The sequence below is a fragment of the Crinia signifera genome, chromosome 12 (genome assembly GCF_055691185.1).
Source record: "Crinia signifera chromosome 12, ASM5569118v1, whole genome shotgun sequence".
Classification (NCBI taxonomy): Eukaryota; Metazoa; Chordata; class Amphibia; order Anura; family Myobatrachidae; genus Crinia; species Crinia signifera.
Genome location: NC_139228.1, coordinates 87,314,051 through 87,336,749, shown reverse-complemented (window position 1 = coordinate 87,336,749; position 22,699 = coordinate 87,314,051). Strand labels below are relative to the sequence as shown.

At 46.2% G+C, this 22,699-nt stretch overlaps 1 protein-coding gene across 2 annotated transcripts; it reads right to left on the bottom strand.

The window, feature by feature from the left end:
• Positions 1-286: 286 nt before the first annotated feature.
• TMEM179 (transmembrane protein 179) lies at positions 287-22,373 on the bottom strand. 2 transcript variants are annotated; one of them, XR_014466319.1, is made up of 5 exons: positions 21,866-22,373; positions 15,985-16,122; positions 4,155-4,233; positions 839-2,273; positions 287-522 (listed from the first exon to the last, which is right to left on the bottom strand). XR_014466319.1 is itself a non-coding variant. In XM_083167561.1 (4 exons), exons 1-4 carry the CDS (start codon positions 22,294-22,296, stop codon positions 2,094-2,096), a joined length of 828 nt encoding a protein of 275 aa, XP_083023687.1. In that variant the 5' UTR covers positions 22,297-22,373; the 3' UTR covers positions 287-2,093. The 2 variants fall into 2 exon arrangements, 1 of the variants encoding a protein (XP_083023687.1); XM_083167561.1 differs by having other exon boundaries at positions 287-2,273.
• Between the last annotated feature and the right edge of the window lie 326 nt (positions 22,374-22,699).

The window sequence follows — 22,699 nt, the reverse complement described above, 5'->3', positions numbered from 1 at the left end:
TTACTTCCCAACATTTACACCTGCGAAGTTCCACCCCTGAGCCAGACAAACCACACCCCTTATGCAACCAAAAACACAAACTTTTGAATTAAACTCCCTTTTGTGGACTCAAACCAGAAATGTTGCATACACATCAGGACAATTAGGAGGAATGCTTGATTAACTTTTATATTGAGAGGATATAGTTCTGGGGTAAACAGGATCTGTCTCTATCGGTACAGAACATCGCAGGACACAAGACACTCGGAACCCACACAGGACAACAAAATGCACTCTTTACAGGGGATTTCCTGATATTATTTTATTAAAAGTCTGTTATCACGCAGTCCATTAAACTGATATGTGCCATGCTATATTCAGGTAGGCTTACATATTATTCACAATAACTATCTCACCTATAGGATCATCACATATATCGCTTCAGAAATGGCAAAATGTACAGCTAATATCATATACAACGATAGCATATGGAATACTGCTAGGGTAATATAATAGGGAAGTTGCAAGGACATTTGATATAGCCTAACCCAGGGGTTCCCAAACTTTTTTGAATCACGGCACCCTAGTGTATCGGAATTTTTTCGCGGCACCCCTAGGCCCAAAAACAATGAATTAGATTGGGTTTATATGCGATTCTTAGGGTCAGTTATGTGCTAAAGGGCAGGATTTGCTTCTGTTTGTACACATTTTATGATTGGCAGCCACCAGCACTGGTTTTGCCCATAAATAATTAACCATAAATAAATTGAATTGGTCCTGGACCACCAACCTGGGGCACCCCTGCAAGTGTCCCGAGGCACCCCAGGGAGCCACGGCACACAGTTTGGGAACCACTGGCCTAACCCTAATACTGTCATTCCATGTGATTAATGTCACTGAGATATACTGCTGGTCATATATGGAAAGAGAATCAAATAATTCAATTAGTGCAAATGTGGCAATAACTTCCCAGATCCCCGGCGGTATAGCCAATCTGTCTATGTACATGACTGCCCAAGTTACACAGGTAACAAGGCCTGGGAACCAAGTAGGCCCAGATTCTCAGTGGTTGTACATATGGCAGCATACACTGTTAATGACTGAATGGTAGTTAATAGTCATGTGATCTGCTGCTTGCACTGTGATAGGTGCATTCCATTGGTTCATACCATTGTCACTCGGACGATGTCTAGTGAGAGGACAGGACAGGTGGATACATGGGAGTGGCCAGATAAGTTAAATATTATATAGGTAACACAGATGGGGGCGGTATTAAAGCAAATATGGCTGCGAAGGCTCAAGGCCCTCAATAGGATACGGGTATGCTCGAGCACACAGGTAGACATGCTATTCTCCCTTGCACTTCTCTAAATAAAGGATACTATGCATGTTAAAGTGCATTGTACTACATTGTACAGTTTCAAGCTAAGTACAGTTAAAGCTAATAATTAGACATAATATTGCATGGAAGTGTGCTTATTACCCACACACAGTAGTGAAAGCCACGGAACAACATCCATGAGAATATGTCCTCATGCTTCAGTGATGTCACTACCCAGAAACCCACAGACGCCATTTTCATGAGCAGTGTTGTAGCTGACAAAATGACTGCCTCCGCTGTCTGTAAGAAACAAGTACACTGATTCACTGCAGGATTGCAACACATTCAGAAGTGCTGGATACTTTTAGAATGATACTGTATATACATTTCTAGAAGTCCACCAAACATATTGTATCGTTATGGCAAAAAGGCACAGCAGAGCTTATGGAGGAACCAATATATTACTTTAAATACATGTGCTTTTATTGCCTCACAACTAGTTATTGACTCATTACAAGGAGGACAGACTCATTCTATACCACTACTATAAATACTGCAGGCGGCTTTTTCTCAGGTAAGCCTGGATGTACGTTAAGGATCACCCACGGCGGACATGAGTGGAAGAATTTGGCCTGACTGATGTATTTTCTCAGTGGCTTGAATACCTGTTGGACCAACATGCCGGCTCACTACTAGAATATAATGAAGTATTTATATCACTTATATCTTAGAAAGAGGATAAGCAATGTCAGGGCAATAAAATTAAAATCTGGCAATTCATGACACACGCCTATTAAATCATGAGACTTTTCTCGTCCTGTAGAGAGTTTCTGGAAGAAGACTTCCCGATCAGGAGCTCTTTTTCTTGAATCAGACTATCCAGTAGGTCCTCCTGCCGGTAGTTGTGGTAAACCTTCAGGAAGGCAAAGGTTGTTATACCCAACCAAGACAGCCAGGCAGCCCATAGACCGAACTGGGAAAACACATAAAAAATATATCAATAAGCAGATTTCAGAGATTTTATAAAGAACATTAAAGGGCTGATTCAGAGATGATGACTTTTGTGGCCGCATAGAGCAATTCTTTGCTTACCTAGGCTGCAGATCATATAAGCACAATCGAGTGGCATTTCTGAGTGGCAACTGGGTAGCAACGATGCAAATGGACATGCAGCCATAGTTGTAAGTCATACATGTACTTTCTGGATGGTAAATTCAGACAGGCTTTATAGTATTGACAATCTCAACAATGACAACGGGAACACTGTGAGGTCGTACTCGGCATGTTAATAAAGCAATTTAAATACTTTTATCGGCAAAAGCAAGATGGTATGATCGCTTAGAGACGTTCACAACAGAATTAGGACAATGGGAACAATGACAAGGAAGGGACAACGACAAGTACAACCCCCCTGGTGATGCCCCGGAAATGTCTCATCATGCTGACTCCATGTCTCCTTCCCCCCAGCCGGCTGTACTGGGCATGCACAAGGTCTTGCGACTCAAGCAATACTGTATCTCCTGTGGAGCCAGCAGCAGGAGCAGCACTGTCCCTGGATAGGACATCGCCACCTGCAGCCGTCGAAGTCGATAGCAGCAGACGGAGGAACGGTCAGTGCTAGATATCGGCCTGCCCCTGTCCTTTCCCACACACCGGCTTTATCCTACATGGGGGTGAAGCGGTATAAGCACACATAATGCACACTGATACCCCTTCTCCTCCATAACCCTACTTAATACATCTGCAGCATTGTTTGAAAAATAACAGTTAGGGGCTGCTTGGTTGGTAATTTATCTCCTTAACTACTTTATTTTTCTCCAAGGCTTAGTAAATAGATCCTGTAGTATTTCATGTCTGTTTCAGTTTAAGAAGATTTGCATAGTTCCATGATGTTTTTAAGAATTAAAAAAAATTTAAGTTCACTTTAAAATGTATTATTTCCTCTGTTAAGTCAGTAAAACAAAAATGATCAATTCAATGACTTTCTAGTATAAATAATATATTTTCTTTTCACAGTGGGAAAGTAAGCAACACAATTAATTTCCAGAGGCTCCCTCATGGGTTAAAATAAATTAAATTTTTCCTGGTTAGTGAGCATGAGATTTGCTTGGGATGGTTTGCATAATATACCAATATGTATGAAAAACAATTATTGCAGCAAGGTAAAACTTCCTGGTCTCTGGAGAACTTAGATAAAAAAAATGACCTTCAAATGTCACACACCCAAAAAGTAAAAGATGCACCGGTATAAAGTAACAATTATTCCATGTTAATAGTAAATTTGCTCCAGGTACTAAAAACGAAAAGAGGCATCGTGGCCAGTGGCAGCCCCCCACCAACAACCAGGTAGGAACTACCGCTGGTCACTTGTGTCTAAATTTGTAAACAAACAGGGCACACCTGTGGCCACCACAACCGGATAAAACATTTCTCATATTTAATACATTATAATGCCCTTCATTGTACCGTAAATTGTTACTATATTTATATATCATCTGATACATTCTACAAATTCCTCGAAAATTACTTTAGAAGACACTCTAGTTAGCTCTCAGGAGGAACCTTAGCACCTCTATGAGTACTTATAAAATGAAATCGGATTTTCAAGAACATGCTGTTTACGAAAGGTCAGACTCCTTGTCAATCAAACCTAGGATAAAATGTAGCTAACTTATAGATCTAGCAGAGGGTAGAGTGTGGTGTCAGCATAATAAACAGTAAATATATCCAATGTAATATTGTAGTAATGTAAAACTAAACAAGGAAGATGGGTGGAACTTGCATAGTTGGTGAGGTCAATAGGATGGATCGGGTGATTGGAACGCGATAAACAAAGGTCCCGCCAACCTCTTACCTGCGCAATAGCAAACTGATCGTAGAAGGACGAGGTTTCTAGGTTAAGCTCAAGATCTTTATCTTGGAGTTCTTCACAGCTTCAAAGAGACAACAAAATGATGAGTTGATATACTGTAATACAATGTGTTTAAGAACATTAAATCCTTAGTGGTCATTTGACAACTTTGGTCTGCATTGGCAAGAATCACAATGTCAACAATTAATTTGTTGACAATGTAATGTTGAGCACAATAATCTAAGATATTACTAATGTTAATTCAATTATTGTTAATGTGTCTGCAGTACACATTTTTAACTGTGACTGTCGAAAAATTGACTACAGTACTTCCCTTTTTAGTAGGGATGCCAATCCCGAGGCAATTTCTCAATCCTGGGATTCGGGATTGAAAAATGATTCCCGGGATCCCGGAATTGGCCTCACTAATATATATATATTTTTTAAATCACCCCCCTCCCCCACAAACTGCCCGCCCATCACTGAAAGGCTGACTAATCCCCCACCATTTCTCCCTATGCCCCCTGCCCTGCAGTCACTTACACGGTGGTGGTGGTGGCAGGAAGTAGCAGGACCATCTCCAGGGGGCTGGCGACTGGGAGCAGCACAGCGGGGTGTTGCCAAGCAACCAAGTTCAGAACAGTGTGCTGAAGCGGCCGGGCTGCGCAGCATGAATTCAGGTGTCACGCTGCGCAGCTCGGCCACCGCCATGCTGCTACAGCACACGGGCCCTTATTCAGATCGGTGCGGATATTCCCGCATTCTTACGGAGCGGTCCGCACGCCACAGTGTTTTGCCGCATGCGGCCATCGTCCGTAGAAACGCCCACGTGTCCTCCGCATTCGGACGGACTCACTCTTTAAGAACAGGGCGTGTTTACGGACGACATACAAACCATGCGTGTGCGGGAGAAACACTCCGATTCTGCACGGTATTACAGAGTATTACAGAGTATGCTCGGAAATACCGCATCCGACCGGGAGCCAAGCGGTGCTACCGCCCGTAAGCGGAGTATTTACGCCAAACAACCCACTATTAAGTATCTTCTGCAATACATCACATGACCCACTTATTCAATTACCTATCCTCATAAAAAACTGCTTATTTGGAATTGGAATCAATTAGATGCCAATATATCCTTACAAGCATGCCTAACACATGCATTGCACACATTAACCCTTACAGCAATTTAAGTGCAATGGTTTGTATTAGACCCTGTGTAAAAGATTATAAACAATCTACACATATACTGTTTAATGTGCAAAGAAAACCAACAACTGTGAACTTGCATAAACAATTTATTTGAAAACACAATTAACATATAAATAAAAAAATATAAAATAATAAATTAAATCAGGAGATCTCTGAGGTCCTGCAGGTCGGCTAGCAGTAGCCTCAAATGGTGCTCCGCCCGCAGGAGGGCCCCACGCACCCCCTCATCTGCCGGTGTGGTGTCATCTGTGGGCATGTCAAAGGGGCAAAAATTAGTCATGTTATTCATGCATACATTTCACATACTGCGACATAAATTGCACAAATGCTAGGTGACATGTGTGTGTATATATATATATATATATATATATATATATATATCTATGTAGAGAGATAGAGACACACATAGATAAATAGATATGACACATACATATATACATACATGCAAACTTATTTACTACATACTGTCTTTTTTTGCCTCTACCCTTTACTCTGCAGAAGACATAACAGTCATAGTGTTTCTTCTCAGTCACAACCCACCCATGACTAACCAATGACAAGCATGTCATGGCCTCCGTCAATAAGAACTTGTCACAATCTGCTCAGTCTAAGTTCAGTGATGGTTCGTGGCATGGGAGTTATGCAAATGTCAGGAATGCACAGTACACATCCTCAAAATCATAATTCTGTCTAAACCAACCTACAATTCTGTGAGGGCAAAAAAACAATCTGAACTACAGGGGGTGTTTAGGTAGAGGAGGCTCCTGGGACACTGGCAACTTCTGACTCCATTCCAAGGTAGGCCGGGCCATACTCCATTTATAGCATACATCCTAGAGTTTATAAATAACATTCACCAACAATATAGATTCCACTATTTGATGGGTCATAATCTACGATTGCAGCAGGTGAATTTAATCCACAAATGATCCACTCATCCCTTTACTCCAGGATCCTGTTTAACTACAACGGTTATGTGGCAGTCAAAATGGAGCTCCAACCCATCCCACAAACCTGTGTAATTGAGAGGTGTCCTGGATGAAAGGGATGCCTTGGACACCCCATCTAACCCGTACCTGTATCTGTAGCTACCCACTTTGGGGTCTATATGAATAGTATTGGAACAAAATTTTTAATCACCAGTGCTACATAACAAATACCAGTACAACTACTTCATGAATGATGCATTATGTAAACATACCGATCTGCTGGGACTCCGGGGCTTGGCACGCCTCCTCCCCCTCGGAATCGGAATCCTCTGGGGCAACCGTGGCCTCCTCAGCCCCCTCCTCCGCCAGCTTCTCTGCCACCATGACCACGTCCACCTCCTCCGCCACAAGCACCTCCTCCTCCACCTCCTCCTCCTCCTCCACCTCCTCCTCCTCCACCTCCTCCTCCACCACCACCACCTCCTCCTCCACCTCCTCCTCCGCCACCAACACCTCCTCCTCTGCCACCAACTCCTCTTCCACCTCCTCCACCACCACCTCCTCAGGCACCTCCTCCTCCTCCACCACCTCCTCCACCATCTCCTCCACCATCTCCTCCAACATTTCCTCCTCCTCCACTTCCTCCTCCTCCACCCTTGCCGCCACCTCCTCCTCAGGGTCTTGGGCCTCCTCCTGGGCCAGGGCTGCCTCGGCCTCTTCACGGGCCTGTCGTGCTCGGGCTCGTGCTGTGTGGTAGAAAAAAAAATCATGGTCAATGTCGGGTCATTGGGGCACATGTATTAATCCATAACAAGACATACATGGAAGGGTGATAATGATGGCAAACGATGCAGGCAAGTAGCTCCTTACTGTTAATGGACTCAAAAATGTGACATTTAAATTATTATGTGATTGTTAGTAATTTGTTCAAACATTACAACCCTGGCATTTATCAATGTGTAACACATATTAGATCTGGCACATTGTATGCATCAGAATCCTCAATGCTATGTCATTACATATAAAAGCCACATGACTGTATGTTAACCAGGAAGAAGCACACATAACAGTCTATGGACTTTTAAACCCATGGACACCCACTTATCATGAGACACCTGTTATTGTTTATATATGCTATGTTGTAAGTGCGAAATTTCATAGCTAAAATACTCACAATCAGCAATTTCGCCCCTGATTTGCTGCAACAGCTGGGGCTGGCGCCTGCGGAGGTCCGACCACCGCCTCTCGAGCTGCCCGAGGGACCTCCGCACCCGAGTGCGGGCGTAAATATGGCGCCCTGCCGCAGCATAGGCCCTCCGCTTATGGCGGTTAGTGATAAAGGGCCCCGCACGGCCCAGCCTTGTCTCCATGACGGAGACCAGAACCCTCAGCTCCGCATGTGTAAAGGGGTCTGCCCTTCGTGTCTCCGCCATGTTAACAATGGCATCTATCAACCAATCAGGTGGTGGCATTGGTTGATCACAGTTATTTGTGTTAATAACTTTATTGTTCATCTTTACATGAACAGCGTCTCTGCGCCAACACAAATGGTGACAAATTCGCATGCCTTAAAAACAGTAGTGCTGATGTATGGCAATGAACAAATCTGATATATATAAAACACAGTGTGTATGCACTTAGCAAATCCAATGACGCCTCGCTCCGCCAAGCAACGCGTGCTATAGCTTAGCAACGCATAGCTGTAGTTAGCATTACTTACTCTATGCATCTATGTGTATGCGTACATTTATGTGTAAAAGACACATACACATACTTGCAGGTATCCTGAGACCAGCATTATACACCAGCCCTGCCTGCCTGCCTGCCTGCCTGCCTGGGTGCCTGCCTGCCTGCCTGGCTGCCTGCTCCTTGAAATGTTGAAACATGTGAATAAATTCAAATATCATATATATAGATATATATATATATATATATCTGCAAACAAATCATACATCAACACAGGAAAAAATCCCCAACACATTAGAGAATAAATCAATGTACTCACCAGTCATCAGGGATAGTATCAACTACAATAATGAAGATATAACAAACACATAAGATCCCTTGTACAAGGTATAATAATTAGCACCTATATTGAACTTCCCCCAAAACTAAGCACATATGATAAATATCTCCTATTTCTTTGCCATTAGGAGGGCAGGCTGGCTAATTTTAGTTTTGTAACACTGACAACTAACACACTGTACTTATTTGAAGGGCTGATTTTGACTAAAATTGGTGTGTTCTGTCAACTCGATAACATGTACCTGAAGTATCTTTGCGCCACAGAGTCCCGCAGCTGGTATCCCGTCCGGCATTCAGGGGCGCGGGATGGGCGCATGGGCGGATCTTGCGGCTCAGATGGTACCTCCCACTCATCAAAGGGTATCTCACGCCGCACAGCAATGTTGTGGAAAAATATACACAGGCCCACGATCCTCGACACCATTTGAGGCGCATACTGTAAGTCACCACCAGTGCGGTGGAGCACTCTAAATCGACCCTTTAAAAGGCCAATTGAGCGCTCCACCACTTGCCTGGTGGCAACATGCGCCCCATTGAATGCCTCCTGTGGGCCCGGTGCTGGGTAGCTGTACGGCGTAAGTAGCCAGGGCGTACATGGGTAACCGGAGTCACCCAGAACCCACGCATCACGGCCTTCCAGCTCTTGTAGTCTTTGCCATATCCCGGTTTGTCGGATGACATGAGAGTCATGGGCACTTCCGGGAAACTTCGAGTTGAAGGCGAGAATCTCCATGGATGGGCCACATACCACCATCACGTTCAGTGAGTGGAACAATTTGCGGTTCCTATATATCTTCTCACTTCGAGATGGAGGCACAAATGGTACATGGGTGCCATCCACAGCCCCTATCACATTAGGGAAGCCAGCAATTTGATGGAAGGCCTGCTGGCTTCTGCGCAGGGTCTCGGTGGCAAATGTCATGGCCATGAAGTGCCCCTTGCGCCTGAACATGGCCGACGTCACACGCCTCAGGATTCTGCAGAAGGCCGGCTGAGATATTCCAGCAAGTACTGCCACTACTTGTTGGAATGATCCTGAGGCGCAGAAATGCAACACCGCCAGCAGCTGTGTGTGAGGCGGAATTGCTGTCGTGATCCCGTGTAGAGGTTCCAGATCGCTCTCAATTAACGTGAGCAGATCCAGAATTACATGTGGCGGTAACCGGTACCTAGTAAGTACCTCATCATCGGGCATAGCAAACAGAGTCACCCGTGTGCGATAGATTCTAGCACGTCCTGGCCTCCTTGGGCGACGAGTGGGGAGAGCCGCAAGTGCCCTTAGCCTCCTTTCCATGTAGCGCATCATTGCTTCAGCAACCTATAAAGAAATGAACATACATACTGATGCACCTATGCACATAATGGCCATATCCCACTACAAATATATTTGTAGGCTTCAATACGTACAATAGATGGCCGCCCCGTGAAATCCCGAAGATCCATTTGAACCTATAATGATGTAACAATAATATGAACTCAATACACACCGTCCTAAACACACAGATAAAGGTGTCAGCATTTTTTGCCGACATCATGTACTATGAGACATTTCATCTATTGCTGGGACATGTTGTCCTGCAATAGATGAACCCACACAGGTTTAAGACCTGTGAGTGAAATAGTGAACATGTGACATGTTGCAATAATGATACACGCACTTTGCTGGCCCAACAATCTGTAGTCAGTGAGGCAATGGTGCATACATTCATACACTTACATTGCTAATGGATAGCATATCTACATGGACCATGGAAGAGCTTACCTTAGACCCTGACAAGTCCAGATCTGCTGACAAATGATTGTAGCAGCAACTCACTATTTATAGGCCTCTCACATGTGTGGTCTATAACAGTAGTGATGAGTATTGCATGATTTGTGGCCTGGATTTTCTAAGGGATTGGGCTACTTTTAGCTTGCAATCAAACTCAACAATACCACAGTAGTCATGAACCAAATGTCATGTCATGCTAGCAAATAGCATGTGTATTGTGCAATAGTCACAGGTGTATCAGAAGATTCTATGCAATGTTAGAATTGGTGACCAGTATTTCATGTCGAAGTTTCGCCAGGTTTTACACAATGGAATTTCCGCCACCGTATGCGGCGCGAAAAAACAGCGACGTACGCACACGCACGGAACGCAGCTGCCGCTGATGTCCGCCAAACAGGATACACAAACAGTATATAAAGGTGTATTAGAAGGTGACAATGTTGTTGCTAACATGTCTGGATCACAACCAGAGGTGGACCCAGACCTGCAGCAACTATTTGACCAGATGGACTCCAGCACCACCTATGTGCCACTGCACATGCGGCCAGTGGGTAATAAGGAGGCTGCTGGCCCTTCTACAGCAGGGCAACCTGCACCTGACCATTCTACAGCAGGGCAACCTACACCCGGCCCTTCTACAGCAGGGCAACCTGCACCTGACCATTCTACAGCAGGGCAACCTACACCCGGCCCTTCTGCAGCAGGGCAACCTGCAGCTGGCTCATATGCACCATCAGCAGAATCGTTTGGAACACAACCGGGGACTTCACAAGGTAGTACCATGGCCAGCACTTCAAGTGCAGCGACACGTGCCAGGGGGCGTGGCCATGGACGTGGCAAGGGGACAGCGAGGGCAACAGAGGAACCAACTACAAGAAATAAGGCATATGAAGCACAGGAGCTTGCCATCCTGGTTCCCCGAGCACGTGATTGGATTGAGTGTCCATCGGAGAAGCTGACACACACACGCAGATGGAAGATTTGGGAACAGATAACGGCAGAGATTAATGAAGTTGCGCCACAAGTTCGTGAGACGGACCATGTGAAGAAGAGGCAAGTTGTTTTGTGATACATGTGCCCAGTAATAGGCAAGTAATGATTGAATTCATGCTTAGATGGATTTTGCAAATGGCCTGTGAAGTTGTTACGATACACAGACATTATTGCCATGTTATTTAGTTGAGAGTTAGAGTACGGTGATTGTGAATGTGTATTGTAACGGTTGAGATCATAGTTGCATGTAATGTTATCTTTTGGACATTAACCACATGTCATAATATGTAGCACAGAGCAATGGCTGCAACAGCTAACATCTGGAGTGACAGGTATTAATATGTCAACTTACATTGCAGGTGGCAGGACTTCAAAACCAACCTGAAGAGGAAGATGACCAAGCGGTGGCAACACAGCCAGACATCTGGGGCCGGGCCCATGCCATCAGGGCTAGAGCTCACCCCCCTGGAGTTGATGGCCGAGTGCTGTATATCAGTTGAGGAGGTCAGGGGGGTGAGCACGATGGATAGCGAGGCCCCAGCTGAAGTGTTTGCGTCTTTTCTGGAAGGTAAATATTGGTCATGCCATAAACTTGTGCAAGTAAGTATCTTAGAATGTGTCCTAATTGTGTTTATCATTTTCCACAGACACCCCACTGCTTGGTGACGACTCTGCTCAGGAGGTGGAGGAGTCCGTGCCACCTGGCCCCAGTGGTAGGCCTGTGCAGCAGCAGCCATCGGCCCAAGCCGATTTTGCCACCTTGGCCAACATGCTTGGGGACATCAACCAGCAGGGAGAGTTGGCATCAGAACGGATGCGTAGGACCGAGGAGATCATGGCGAGCTTGGTCAGCACCCAGCAGGCCATCGCTGCGAGCATGCAGGCCATGGCTGCAAGTGCTCAGGTGCTGGCCGAGCAAGCCACCCGCCAAAATGATCTCCTCCTCCACCATAATGAGCTTATGGTGGAGCTGGTTACCAGCAACAGGGTCCTAATGTCATCCGTTTCTGGTGCATTACCACCGGCAACACTCCCTGCTGGCAGGAGGGGTAGACCAGCCAACCCCTCTACATCATCTGCTCCACCTGCCCCAGCATCTGTCCGTGGCCGAAGAGCTGCTGCACAGGCCAAGGAGCCTACCAAGGCCAAACGTGGTCGCAAATGAACTTGTGGCTGCATTAATCTCCACCGTTATGTGTTCCCAAATCTTCCATTGTGCTGTGTGTGTCAGCTTCTTGTGTCCAATCACGTGCTGAGGGTAACCAGATGAGCCCTTGCTTCATATGTCCTTTTTGGTTCCCCTGTTGCCCTCTTTTGCCTGCCATTACTGTCAGCTGTACTTGAAGTGATGTTGCTAAGTCCCCGGTTGTGTTCCAAATGATTCTGCTGATGGTGCATATGAGCCAGCTGCAGGTTGGCCTGCTGCAGAAGGGCCAGGTGTAGGTTGCCCTGCTGTAGAATGGTCAGCTGCAGGTTGGCCTGCTGCAGAAGGGCCAGGTGTAGGTTGCCCTGCTGTAGAATGGTCAGGTGCAGGTTGGCCTGCTGTCGAAGGGCCAGCAGCCTCCTCATTTCCCACTGGCTGCATGTGCAGTGGCACATAGGAGGTGCTGGAGTCCATCTGTGTGCAATTATATTTGTTTTGTATTCTTATTTATTTTTGTACATTCCTGCCATGTTGTTTTTGTTTGGGATTTTTTATTTTTTGGTCATTGCATCACAGTGGCATTGACTGTGACATGTATAGAAATAAATTTGTTTACTTTACCAAAAATGTGTGGTTTCATGAGTACATGTCGAATACACATGTGTATTGCTAGTATTAATATTCAGTCATGTCCATTGTTAGCAGTTTTAAAGTGTGTGACAAGTACAGCATATGTGGGGGATTAGTACGGTTTCCTTGAAGCAGCAATGGTTTCAATTAAAGCACTGACAAGCGTCCTATTAGTGAGTAATGAGTAAAGGAGTCGATTCTATTGGGTTCAGGTGTTAATGCTTGTAGTCATTAGGCGTACGTTCGCCTACCGCATGAACGAGTGGTGTCCGCAAAGCAATAGTACACTTGTGGACACCGCACATTTCTTCCCTTTTTGATCGCGTGCATTCGGAGTGGTATCCGAATGTACGCCCCCCAACATAAGTGTACTCCCCCGTGTCCGCCCATGTTTCCGCCCCGTTTTGCCCACTTTGAAACTACGCCCATGTGTCATTCCGCATGACGCCCATAATACGCCCATATTTCCCGACTGATTGCGGGGAACAGTTTGGGACGGGATTTGGCCGAACTGGTACGGAGTCAAGGCCTGGCACATGCGCGTTGCGTTCTCCACGCATGCGCAGACGGCGTAAAGACGCGATCCGAAAGTATGCGGTAAAGTCCGCGTCAATCAGAATAAGGGCCACTGTTACAAACTGCCACACTGCTACCTGATGGTATTTTGCAATCGGGTACTAATCCTGCAATCCCAGGATTGGAAGGCGTTTTTAGGCCAAAATCCTGGGATCTCACCGATCCTAGGATTGGCCTGCCTACTTTTTAGGGATTGATGATAGGTTCTATAAAAGGACTATGGACATCTATAGGAAGAATATTATCCTTAACACAACTTATTTCTATGATAAACGCACTTATACACAAAATTGAAACATACATTTCAGTGTGTGTGTGTGTGTGTGTGTGTGTGTGTGTGTGTGTGTGTGTGTGTGTGTAAATATTCTCTATGACAACTGTCAGTCAAGCTGTATTCTCTTTTTAGCACACACACATCACAAAGATTTCAATATCGTGTGACTTTAGAAGGATCTGTGATTGTTTCACACTGGACTCCTCTCCCTATTACACCTCGTTCTATTACAGAGTCCAGGGGCTGGACGTAATGCAGCGCAAGTCTGCCAGATGCCGCCCGAGCACAGAATTAATACTGAACAAGGCAAAATCATGCTTTGTTAAGTGATTGCCCCTTTAAAAAAGACATTATAAAGATCGACATACATTAAGTCAACCACTAAAAGTCAAGAGGGCTTAGATCGACACCTGAAATAGGTCAACATGGCTAAGATTGACAGGGCCGGAAGGTCAACACAAACAATAGGTCGATAAAGAGAAGGACGACGGTCAAAAGGTCGAGTTTTTCACATATTTTTTAGCCGACTTGTGCCGACAGGTGGTATTTTACCATCCACTAGGGTGTGGAGCGAGAATATAATAGTGCGCGGAGGGCAGCGAGGCACCGTGCCAGAAGCATGGCGAGGGCACACGGTACACTGACAAGGGGTCTTACAACGGAATTCAGGACTGTTGACCTTACTGTTGCTGACCTAATGCTTATGTCGACCTTTCGACCATGTAGACTTTAGCAATGTCGACCTATTTCAATGTACCTTTAGTGGATAACCTACTGTATGTCAACCTTCATAGTGTTGGCCGTATGACCCATGCTCTTAAGACGGGCCATAGACACCTACTTGTGGGGCTGTCCCAGTCATAGGTGACCCTAGCACAGCCATGCCTAAACTATGGTCCTCCAGCTGTTGTGAAACTACAACTCCCATCATGCCTTGCCACAGTTTTGCGTTTAGTGTATGCTAAAACTATTGCATGGCATGCTGGGATGTGTAGTTTCACAACAGCTGGAGGGCCACAGTTTGGACATGCCTGCCCTAGCAGTTCCAATGAAAGGTTCAGCCATGGTTTTTTATATTAGCACATACAGTACAATCTAAAAACTAAGGTTGATATTATCCTCTTTAGTACCATATGTAATTTTCCATAGTATTAAAGAACAGTGGCCCTTATTCTAGTTGACTCGGACAGATGCGTATTTTTGGACAGGAACCGAGTGTTCTTAGCCCCGCCTACCGTACGGATCGCTCACACCGTACGAATACGGTAAGACGCCGACCAAACGGACCGCAAGTGGATGTTACATGTGAACACCTCCTCCATCTGTGGGAACCTCCGATGGTAGCCGACCATTGAATGCTGGACTGAGTGGTCAGACAGCTCTGAGTGCTCCAGACCACTCGGACATTTCTCTGTGTGAAAGCAGGGATATGGGCGGGCAGCTGGCATCCGGCTATGTCAGCTGTCCGCCCCCACATATGCGTCACGGCTGGATTACCATACGTACGCCCAGCGTTTTCATGGGAACGCCTATGAAACGTGGGGCGTACGCAAATGGTAATGAGCAAAATCAGCCCTTCACGCCCCTCTCCACCCCCTGCTCGGATGGTTCCGTATTATCATTTTCTGCACGGATCTCACGGCGTGTTCGTACGTGTGAGGCATTCGCACATGCGCAGATACGCCTCGGCACATGCGCAAACACCAACCATCGACCGTCTGTCCGCATTCGGAGCCGTCCGACTCAATCAGTCTAATGTGTGGTCAAACTCAACCATAGTGCTAATGATTTGCCATACCTCCCAACCCCTAGCGCACCGGAAGCGCGTCCCCAAATTTCTTGGGGCATGGCCTAGCGATATGGGGCGTGGCCTATTTCCTCAAGGTCACAGCACTCATTTTCGACTATGTCCCCAGCCTCTCAGGCTGCAGTGTCTATTCTGCAGCCAGTGGGACTGGGGAGATAGTGACAAGGGGCGGTGTTTGCGGGAACATGTCAGTTTTTTGGGACACTGCCAGCCCCGGGCGGGATGCGGGAACGTCCCAAAAAAACGGCATGTTCCCGCAAAAATGGGACAGTTGGGAGGAATGGTTTTGCTGCTACTACATAAATGTCCTGGTTTTGACACAGCCCCAATAGGAACAGCCAGGAACGTCTCGATGATGTCCAGTAGTTCCTGCACAACACATATCTGTGCCTGAAAGATTAAACTGAAAGACAGAGTGACATGGCAAATTGTAACCTCTCCATAGAGGAAGACATCAATCATATCTACCAACCTGTTGGGCATACTGCCTTTCTCTGTAATGGCATCGCACCACATGTTAAACCCAACACTGACGATGGTGCTGGCAATAAAGGTAACGAAAACCACTAAGGAGCTGATCAGCAGATTCAGGAAGGCATAAAAGAAGGAACTGCAATAAAACAGAAAGACAGTATCACTAACAAGAAGCAAGAACACAGCATCAGCAGATGCTTCCAACAGTGTCGTGCCAGCATCCAGCAGGCGTAAGTAGTCTCCGAAGACGTCTGCTGTAATTAATAACACCAAGGAGGGATGAGGAGACCTCAGATTACTCTTCTCTTGTCTCATTATCCTTGTCACTTACACCCCTTTATTTTTTCTACTTAATGAGATTTTAAATCATACATTTTAAACTGTCTTCTAGCTATACATCATGTTGCTCAATCACAAACAGGTAGATGACAGAATGGGAAGCCAATGATGATTACAGCAGCTCTATTGGCCTGTGTATTCGCAGACAACTTTATTATGAAGGACTTTTAGAACATCTCTGCATCTGTTTATGTACATCAACTCTTTGGTGCAGGGAGCGTAATATATGCCATAAACACTTATTTTGTTGAAAGAAATTCACGAACTTTGGGGGTTATTCTTGGGAGTCAACCAAACCCCGCCTTGCGAATGGTGGTACGCCGGTCCACCATTCGCAAGACATGTAAGTTCGCACTGGCTGCAGTCTGCGGGGTAACGCCCACATCATTCGATGGTTCGCAACCATCGAATGATGTGGAACGTGCACGCAGATCAGAGCAACCTTAGATCTGTGTGCACATTCGGAGGGAAGTGGGCCGGCAGCTGACATCCGGTGATGTCAGCTGCCCGCACCCGCATCATTGGGCATTCCCATATGCTAATGGTATGCACAGCCACCCCATGCCCCCCACCCAGTAGCCGCAAGGTTGGGTGCGTGCACCTGGTGAACATTTTGTTCGCAGTGGCCGCATTCACCAAGCCCATAGACATGCGCAGAAATTCGCAAAGAGAAATCATCGGCGAACGCACACGGCTGTGCAAATGGAGCCGATCTCTCTACCCTGCCACCATAATGATAGTAAATTATTTATTGCCCCATCTAGAGGACAAAGCGAGTGCTCAAAGTCACCCCGCTCTGGTCAACCGCAAGATTCTAGATTACAATTAAATAAATTGGGGATTGGATTGCAACATGAGGCCTGCACTCCTACTGGGCTATTGTGACAGTAATATGTCATAATATGTAAGGAATTGGAAGCCTTCACTATGGGCCTAATTCAGACCTGATTGCAAGGATGCATTTACCCTGCATAGAAACAAAATAACGCGCCCAAATCTAACTCTCTCTGCCCGTTACATCTGCCCCACCTGCAGTGCAGCATGGTTTTGTCCTTCTGCAAAAATTGCAGCCTTGCTAACAGGTCTTCCATTTTGCAAGATGAGGAGAAATAATTTTCTCGGAGAGTGGAAAACCCAATTAATGTTCATACAGTAATGGTAAGTAACCAAAAGGATATTTACTGATATGCTCGGAACCGGAAGCATTTTGGATTGGATTTGGATTATTCCGTATTTCGGAATAATTTTACATTTCAATGACGTATTTTGAGGACAGGACCAAGGTGTGAACAAAATGCTTGATATTGTATAAAACACACCAAGCACATGAAATATTGTACACAAAAAGATTTTTTATTTGTGCATGAAACAAGGTTTGTGTAATATCTCAGGCACCGAATTTGAATTTAAGCAATCATTTTCTTGCACATATGTAGTGCCAGTTACATATCATGCCCCCAGTAGTGCCTGTTACATATCATGTCCCAGTAGTTCCAGTTACATATCATGTCCCCAGTAGTGCCAGTTACATATCATGTCCCCTATAGTGCCAGTTGCATATCATGTCCCCAGTAGTGCCAGCTACAGATGTCCCCAGTAGTGCAAGTTGCATATCATGTCCCCAATAGTGCCAGTTACAGATGTACCCAGTAGAGCCAGTTACAGATGTCCCCAGTAGTACCAGTTACATATCATGTCCCCAGTAGTGCCAGTTACATATCATGTCCCCAATAGTGCCAGTTACAGATGTCCCCAGTAGTGCCAGTTACATATCATGTCCCCAGTAGTGCCAGTTACATATCATGTCCCCAGTAGTACCAGTTACATATCATGTCCCCAGTAGTGTCAGTTACATATCATGTCCCCAATAGTGCCAGTTACAGATGTCCCCAGTAGTGCCAGTTACAGATGTCCCCAGTAGTACCAGTTACATATCATGTCCCCAATAGTGCCTGTTACATATCATGTCCCAGTAGTTCCAGTTACAGATGTCCCCAGTAGTGCCAGTTACATATAATGTCCCCTATAGTGCCAGTTACATATCATGTCCCCAGTAGTGCCAGCTACAGATGTCCCCAGTAGTGCAAGTTGCATATCTTGTCCCCAATAGTGCCAGTTACAGATGTCCCCAGTAGTGCCAGTTACAGATGTCCCCAGTAGTACCAGTTACATATCATGTCCCCAATAGTGCCTGTTACATATCATGTCCCAGTAGTTCCTGTTACAGATGTCCCCAGTAGTGCCAGTTACATATCATGTCCCCTATAGTGCCAGTTACATATCATGTCCACAGTAGTGCCAGTTACATATCATGTCCCCAATAGTGCCTGTTACATATCATGTCCCCAGTAGTGCCAGTTACAGATGTCCCCAGTAGTGCCAGTTACATATCATGTCCCCAGTAATGCCAGTTACAGATGTCCCCAGTAGTGCCAGTTACAGATGTCCCCAGTAGTGTCGGTTACATATCATGTCCCCTATACAGACAGTTACATATCATGTCCCCAGTAGTGTCGGTTACATATCATGTCCCCTATAGTGCCAGTTACATATCATATCCCCAGTAGTGTCGGTTACATATCATGTCCCCTATAGTGCCAGTTACATATCATGTCCCCAGTAGTGCCAGTTACAGATGTCCCCAATAGTGCTTTTAGCAACAACAACCTAAAGGTCATTCCGAAATGTATGGTTTTCGGAATAATTTGGCTAACAGATATCTGGATAAGGGACACTCAACCTGAATCACTAACTAACTAGTTAGCTATAAGTTAGCTTATAAGTTCCAACAATGAGAAAATAGAGATTGAATGACACAGCAATAAATGTAAAAGTATCTTAAATAAGGGGCAATTAATTATTTTGAGAACTATACATTATGAATGTAAATTGAAGGTGCTTATAAGATTTGAAGAACATTTGGAAGACATTGGGAATCAGGAGAATAGTTTCCTAATCACAGACTTCCTGCATTTAAAGACCACATTAAGGGCCTAATTCAAAATGGATCGCTAAATAGAGAACTCAACAACAACACAAAATGGTACTTATGTATTATCTGGGCTCCCATGTTAAATGCACCCCATTTTTTCATACCCCTACTATCCAACTACGCATGGAGTTGATTCTATATAGTGTGCCGAGCGCAGCGAGCCACCGTGCCCGAAGCGTGGCGAGCGCAGCGAGCCCCGCAAGGGGACGCGGTCTCATAAGAAAAACAGGAGCCCAGATATTACATAAGTACCCACAAAATTATTAGGCGGTAATTTATGAACAGTTGTAAAAGTGTCTAATACACTACACAATTGTGTTTCAGTATTATAGAAAGCTGCAGGATTCTGGCGTGTAAGTGTGTATACTGTACACACACACACACACACAATTTGTGACCTGAATTCTCACTATGTGAGTCGCAAGGTCAACTGCAAAATACTGGTACTTGGAATGGAGACACTGCGCTAAATTAAACCGGGTTACACCATATGCTGAACCACAGGTATAAATTTTATTCCGAATACAGTATATTTAATAAACAGGTAAAAAATCACAGCGGTGGCCCCCACAGTGAGTGTTTTACCTTTTTATTACAGGTTGAGTATCCCGTATCCGTATATCTATTATCCGAATTATTCCAAAAACCATGGTTTTAAGGAATAATTTGAATTTTTTTGTTTCCCCCCCCCCCCCCCCCCCCCGACCCTTTTTTATTACTTACCAAGTCCCCCGGCGTCCACAGCAGGCCTTCAGCCTCCTCTCCGACGTCTCCAGTGGTCCCAGGAGTGCAGTGCGCGAGTGCAAGCCAGTGACGTCACCGGCGCGCTTGGGAACTCACGCAATGCACTTCCGGGACCGCTGGAGACGCCGGAGATGGTGCTGAAGGCCTGCCATGGACGGCGGGGCACAACGTGGACACTGAAGGACCATCGGGGCACCACCAGGGGAAGGTAAGTATGTTTAAAATCATTTATTCCAAAATCCGGAAAAATCCCTTATTCAGAATGCTCATGGTCCCGAGCATTTCGGATAAGGGATACTCAACCTGTAAATATATTCTGAATAAAATTGATACCTGTGATTCAGCATATGGTGTAACCCAGTTTTATTTAGCGCAGTGTTTCCATTCCAAGTACCAGTGGATTGTGAGGAGAAAGCTGCCCCCTGACAGAAGGAGAAGACGCCCTTTGCTAACTTGAGAGAGAAATGCGAATGGATCACTAATCGCAATCTGTTCGCAAATTTATATGAAATTCCCGAACCATTGAACAGTTTCTGCCTCATGTGCACACGTGCGAAGGTCTGAGGGTTCCACTAACCTGCGACTGACACAAGGTGGAAGCAGAGCCGGCCGGCATAGGCAAGCTAGGCATTTGCCTAGGGCATTTGGAATGCATAGGGGCATCAGCAGCTTCTGCTGATTAAAATGATATGCATCATGCCTATATTCTGTGTGTGAGTGAGGCTGTATCTGCATATGAAATAGTGTATTCATGGAAATCACTGTAACATAGCATTCCGTATGCAGGTACAGCCACTATCGCACACAGAATATATTCATGCCACATATCATTTTAATCATCAGAAGATCCTTGTGTGTGCTGGTCATAACAATGCAAATAAGACGAATTTTCAGCAAAAAATGCACCCAACGTTAGCAGAACTGGCCAGGAGCTGCATGGCTTATTGAGGCAAGATGTATGAGGAAACATCTGTATCCAAGCAGAGGCAGAGGTCACAGTGTTAGCGGCTGTGCGAGTGATGTCTGTGGGTGGGCTGGTTTTGCAATAGTGTTCGGCATATGTGTAAGGGGCATTATGTGTGTCATGTACAAATGCATTAATAATGTGCAACATATGTGTAACAGGCATTATGCGTGTCATGTGTATAAGGGCATTAATAATGTGCAACATATGTGTAATGGGCATTATGTGTGTCATGTGTATAAGGGCATTAATAATGTGCAACACGCCCGTGACATGGCTGCAGAGCTCACACACCAGTGACATGGCTGCAGAGATAACACACCAGTGACATGGCTGCAGAACTCACACTCTGATGACATGGCTGCAGAGCTCACACACTAGTGACATGGCTGCAGAGCTAACACACCAGTGACATGGCTGCAGAGCTCACAATCTAGTGACATGGCTGCAGAGCTCACACTAGTGAAATGGCTGCAGAGCACACACCAGTGACATGGCTGCAGAGCTCACAATCTAGTGACATGGCTGCAGAAATCACTCTAATGGCATGGCTGCAGAGCTCACACTCTGGTGACATGGCTGCAGAGCTCACAATCTAGTGGCATGGCTGCAGAGCTCACACTCTGGTGACATGGCTGCAGAGCTTACAATCTAGTGATATGGCTGCGGAGCTCACAATCTGGTGACATGGCTGCAGAGCTCACACTCTAGTGACATGGCTGGAGAGCTCACACTCTAGTGACATGGCTGCAGAGCTCACACTCTAGTGACATGGCTGGAGAGCTCACACTCTCGTGCCCCCCCCCCCCCCCCCCCCCCCCCCCAGCACCCGGTACTCACTCCTCATGGCCCTTGCACAGCAGGAAGAGGGACCTCCAGGCCTGCACAGCGGAGGCCAGCAGGGACAGCACCCCGGCGAGCACGCTGAACCTGCAGGCGGACTCCGGGCCCCACTCCTCCACAGTGAAGTGCTCCCTCTCCAGCGTGATGTTGCCGCTCAGCCACACGCCCTCGGTAAACAGGAGGCACCTCCCGTGGAAGTCGGCGCTGTTCTCGGACAGGGGCACCACGGCGATGAAGCTGAAGAGGAAGGCCAGGAAATACAGGGCGCACTGGGCGAAGAGGACGTTGCTCAGCGCCATGTTCGGCAGCCGGGCGGGGAGGGATCCTGCATGGAGGCTGCGCACATGTGCGCCCATCCCCGGGAGATCAGTGCTGCTGCTTATGGTGGCACCGACACAGACCCCCTCACCCGTGGTCCCGCTGCCCATCCCAGGGCAGCAGGCGGCGGGCTGTGGTCAGAGAAGCAGCCGGGGGGGAGCTGGCGGAGGGTGGGGGCTGATGTGGGGGCTAAGATCCAGCAACATCAGCACCATGGACAGCAGCACTGGCACATCAGCACCATGGACAGCAGCAGTGGCACATCAGCACCATGGACAGCAGCACTGGTCCTGCTGTATACTGTAGGTAGCAAGGGAAGGTGACAATAGACCAGCATTACTCCAGCCATACTTATCTTTATGTGCAAAGTATAAGACAAGGGTAGCACACTCCATAATGGCTCGGTTATTGTGCTTTGTGGGTTCCATACCCACCATGGCCCTTACTGTGCAGAGTTTGTATATTCTCCCCGTGCTTGTGTGGGTTTCCTCAGGGTACTCTGGTTTCCTCCCA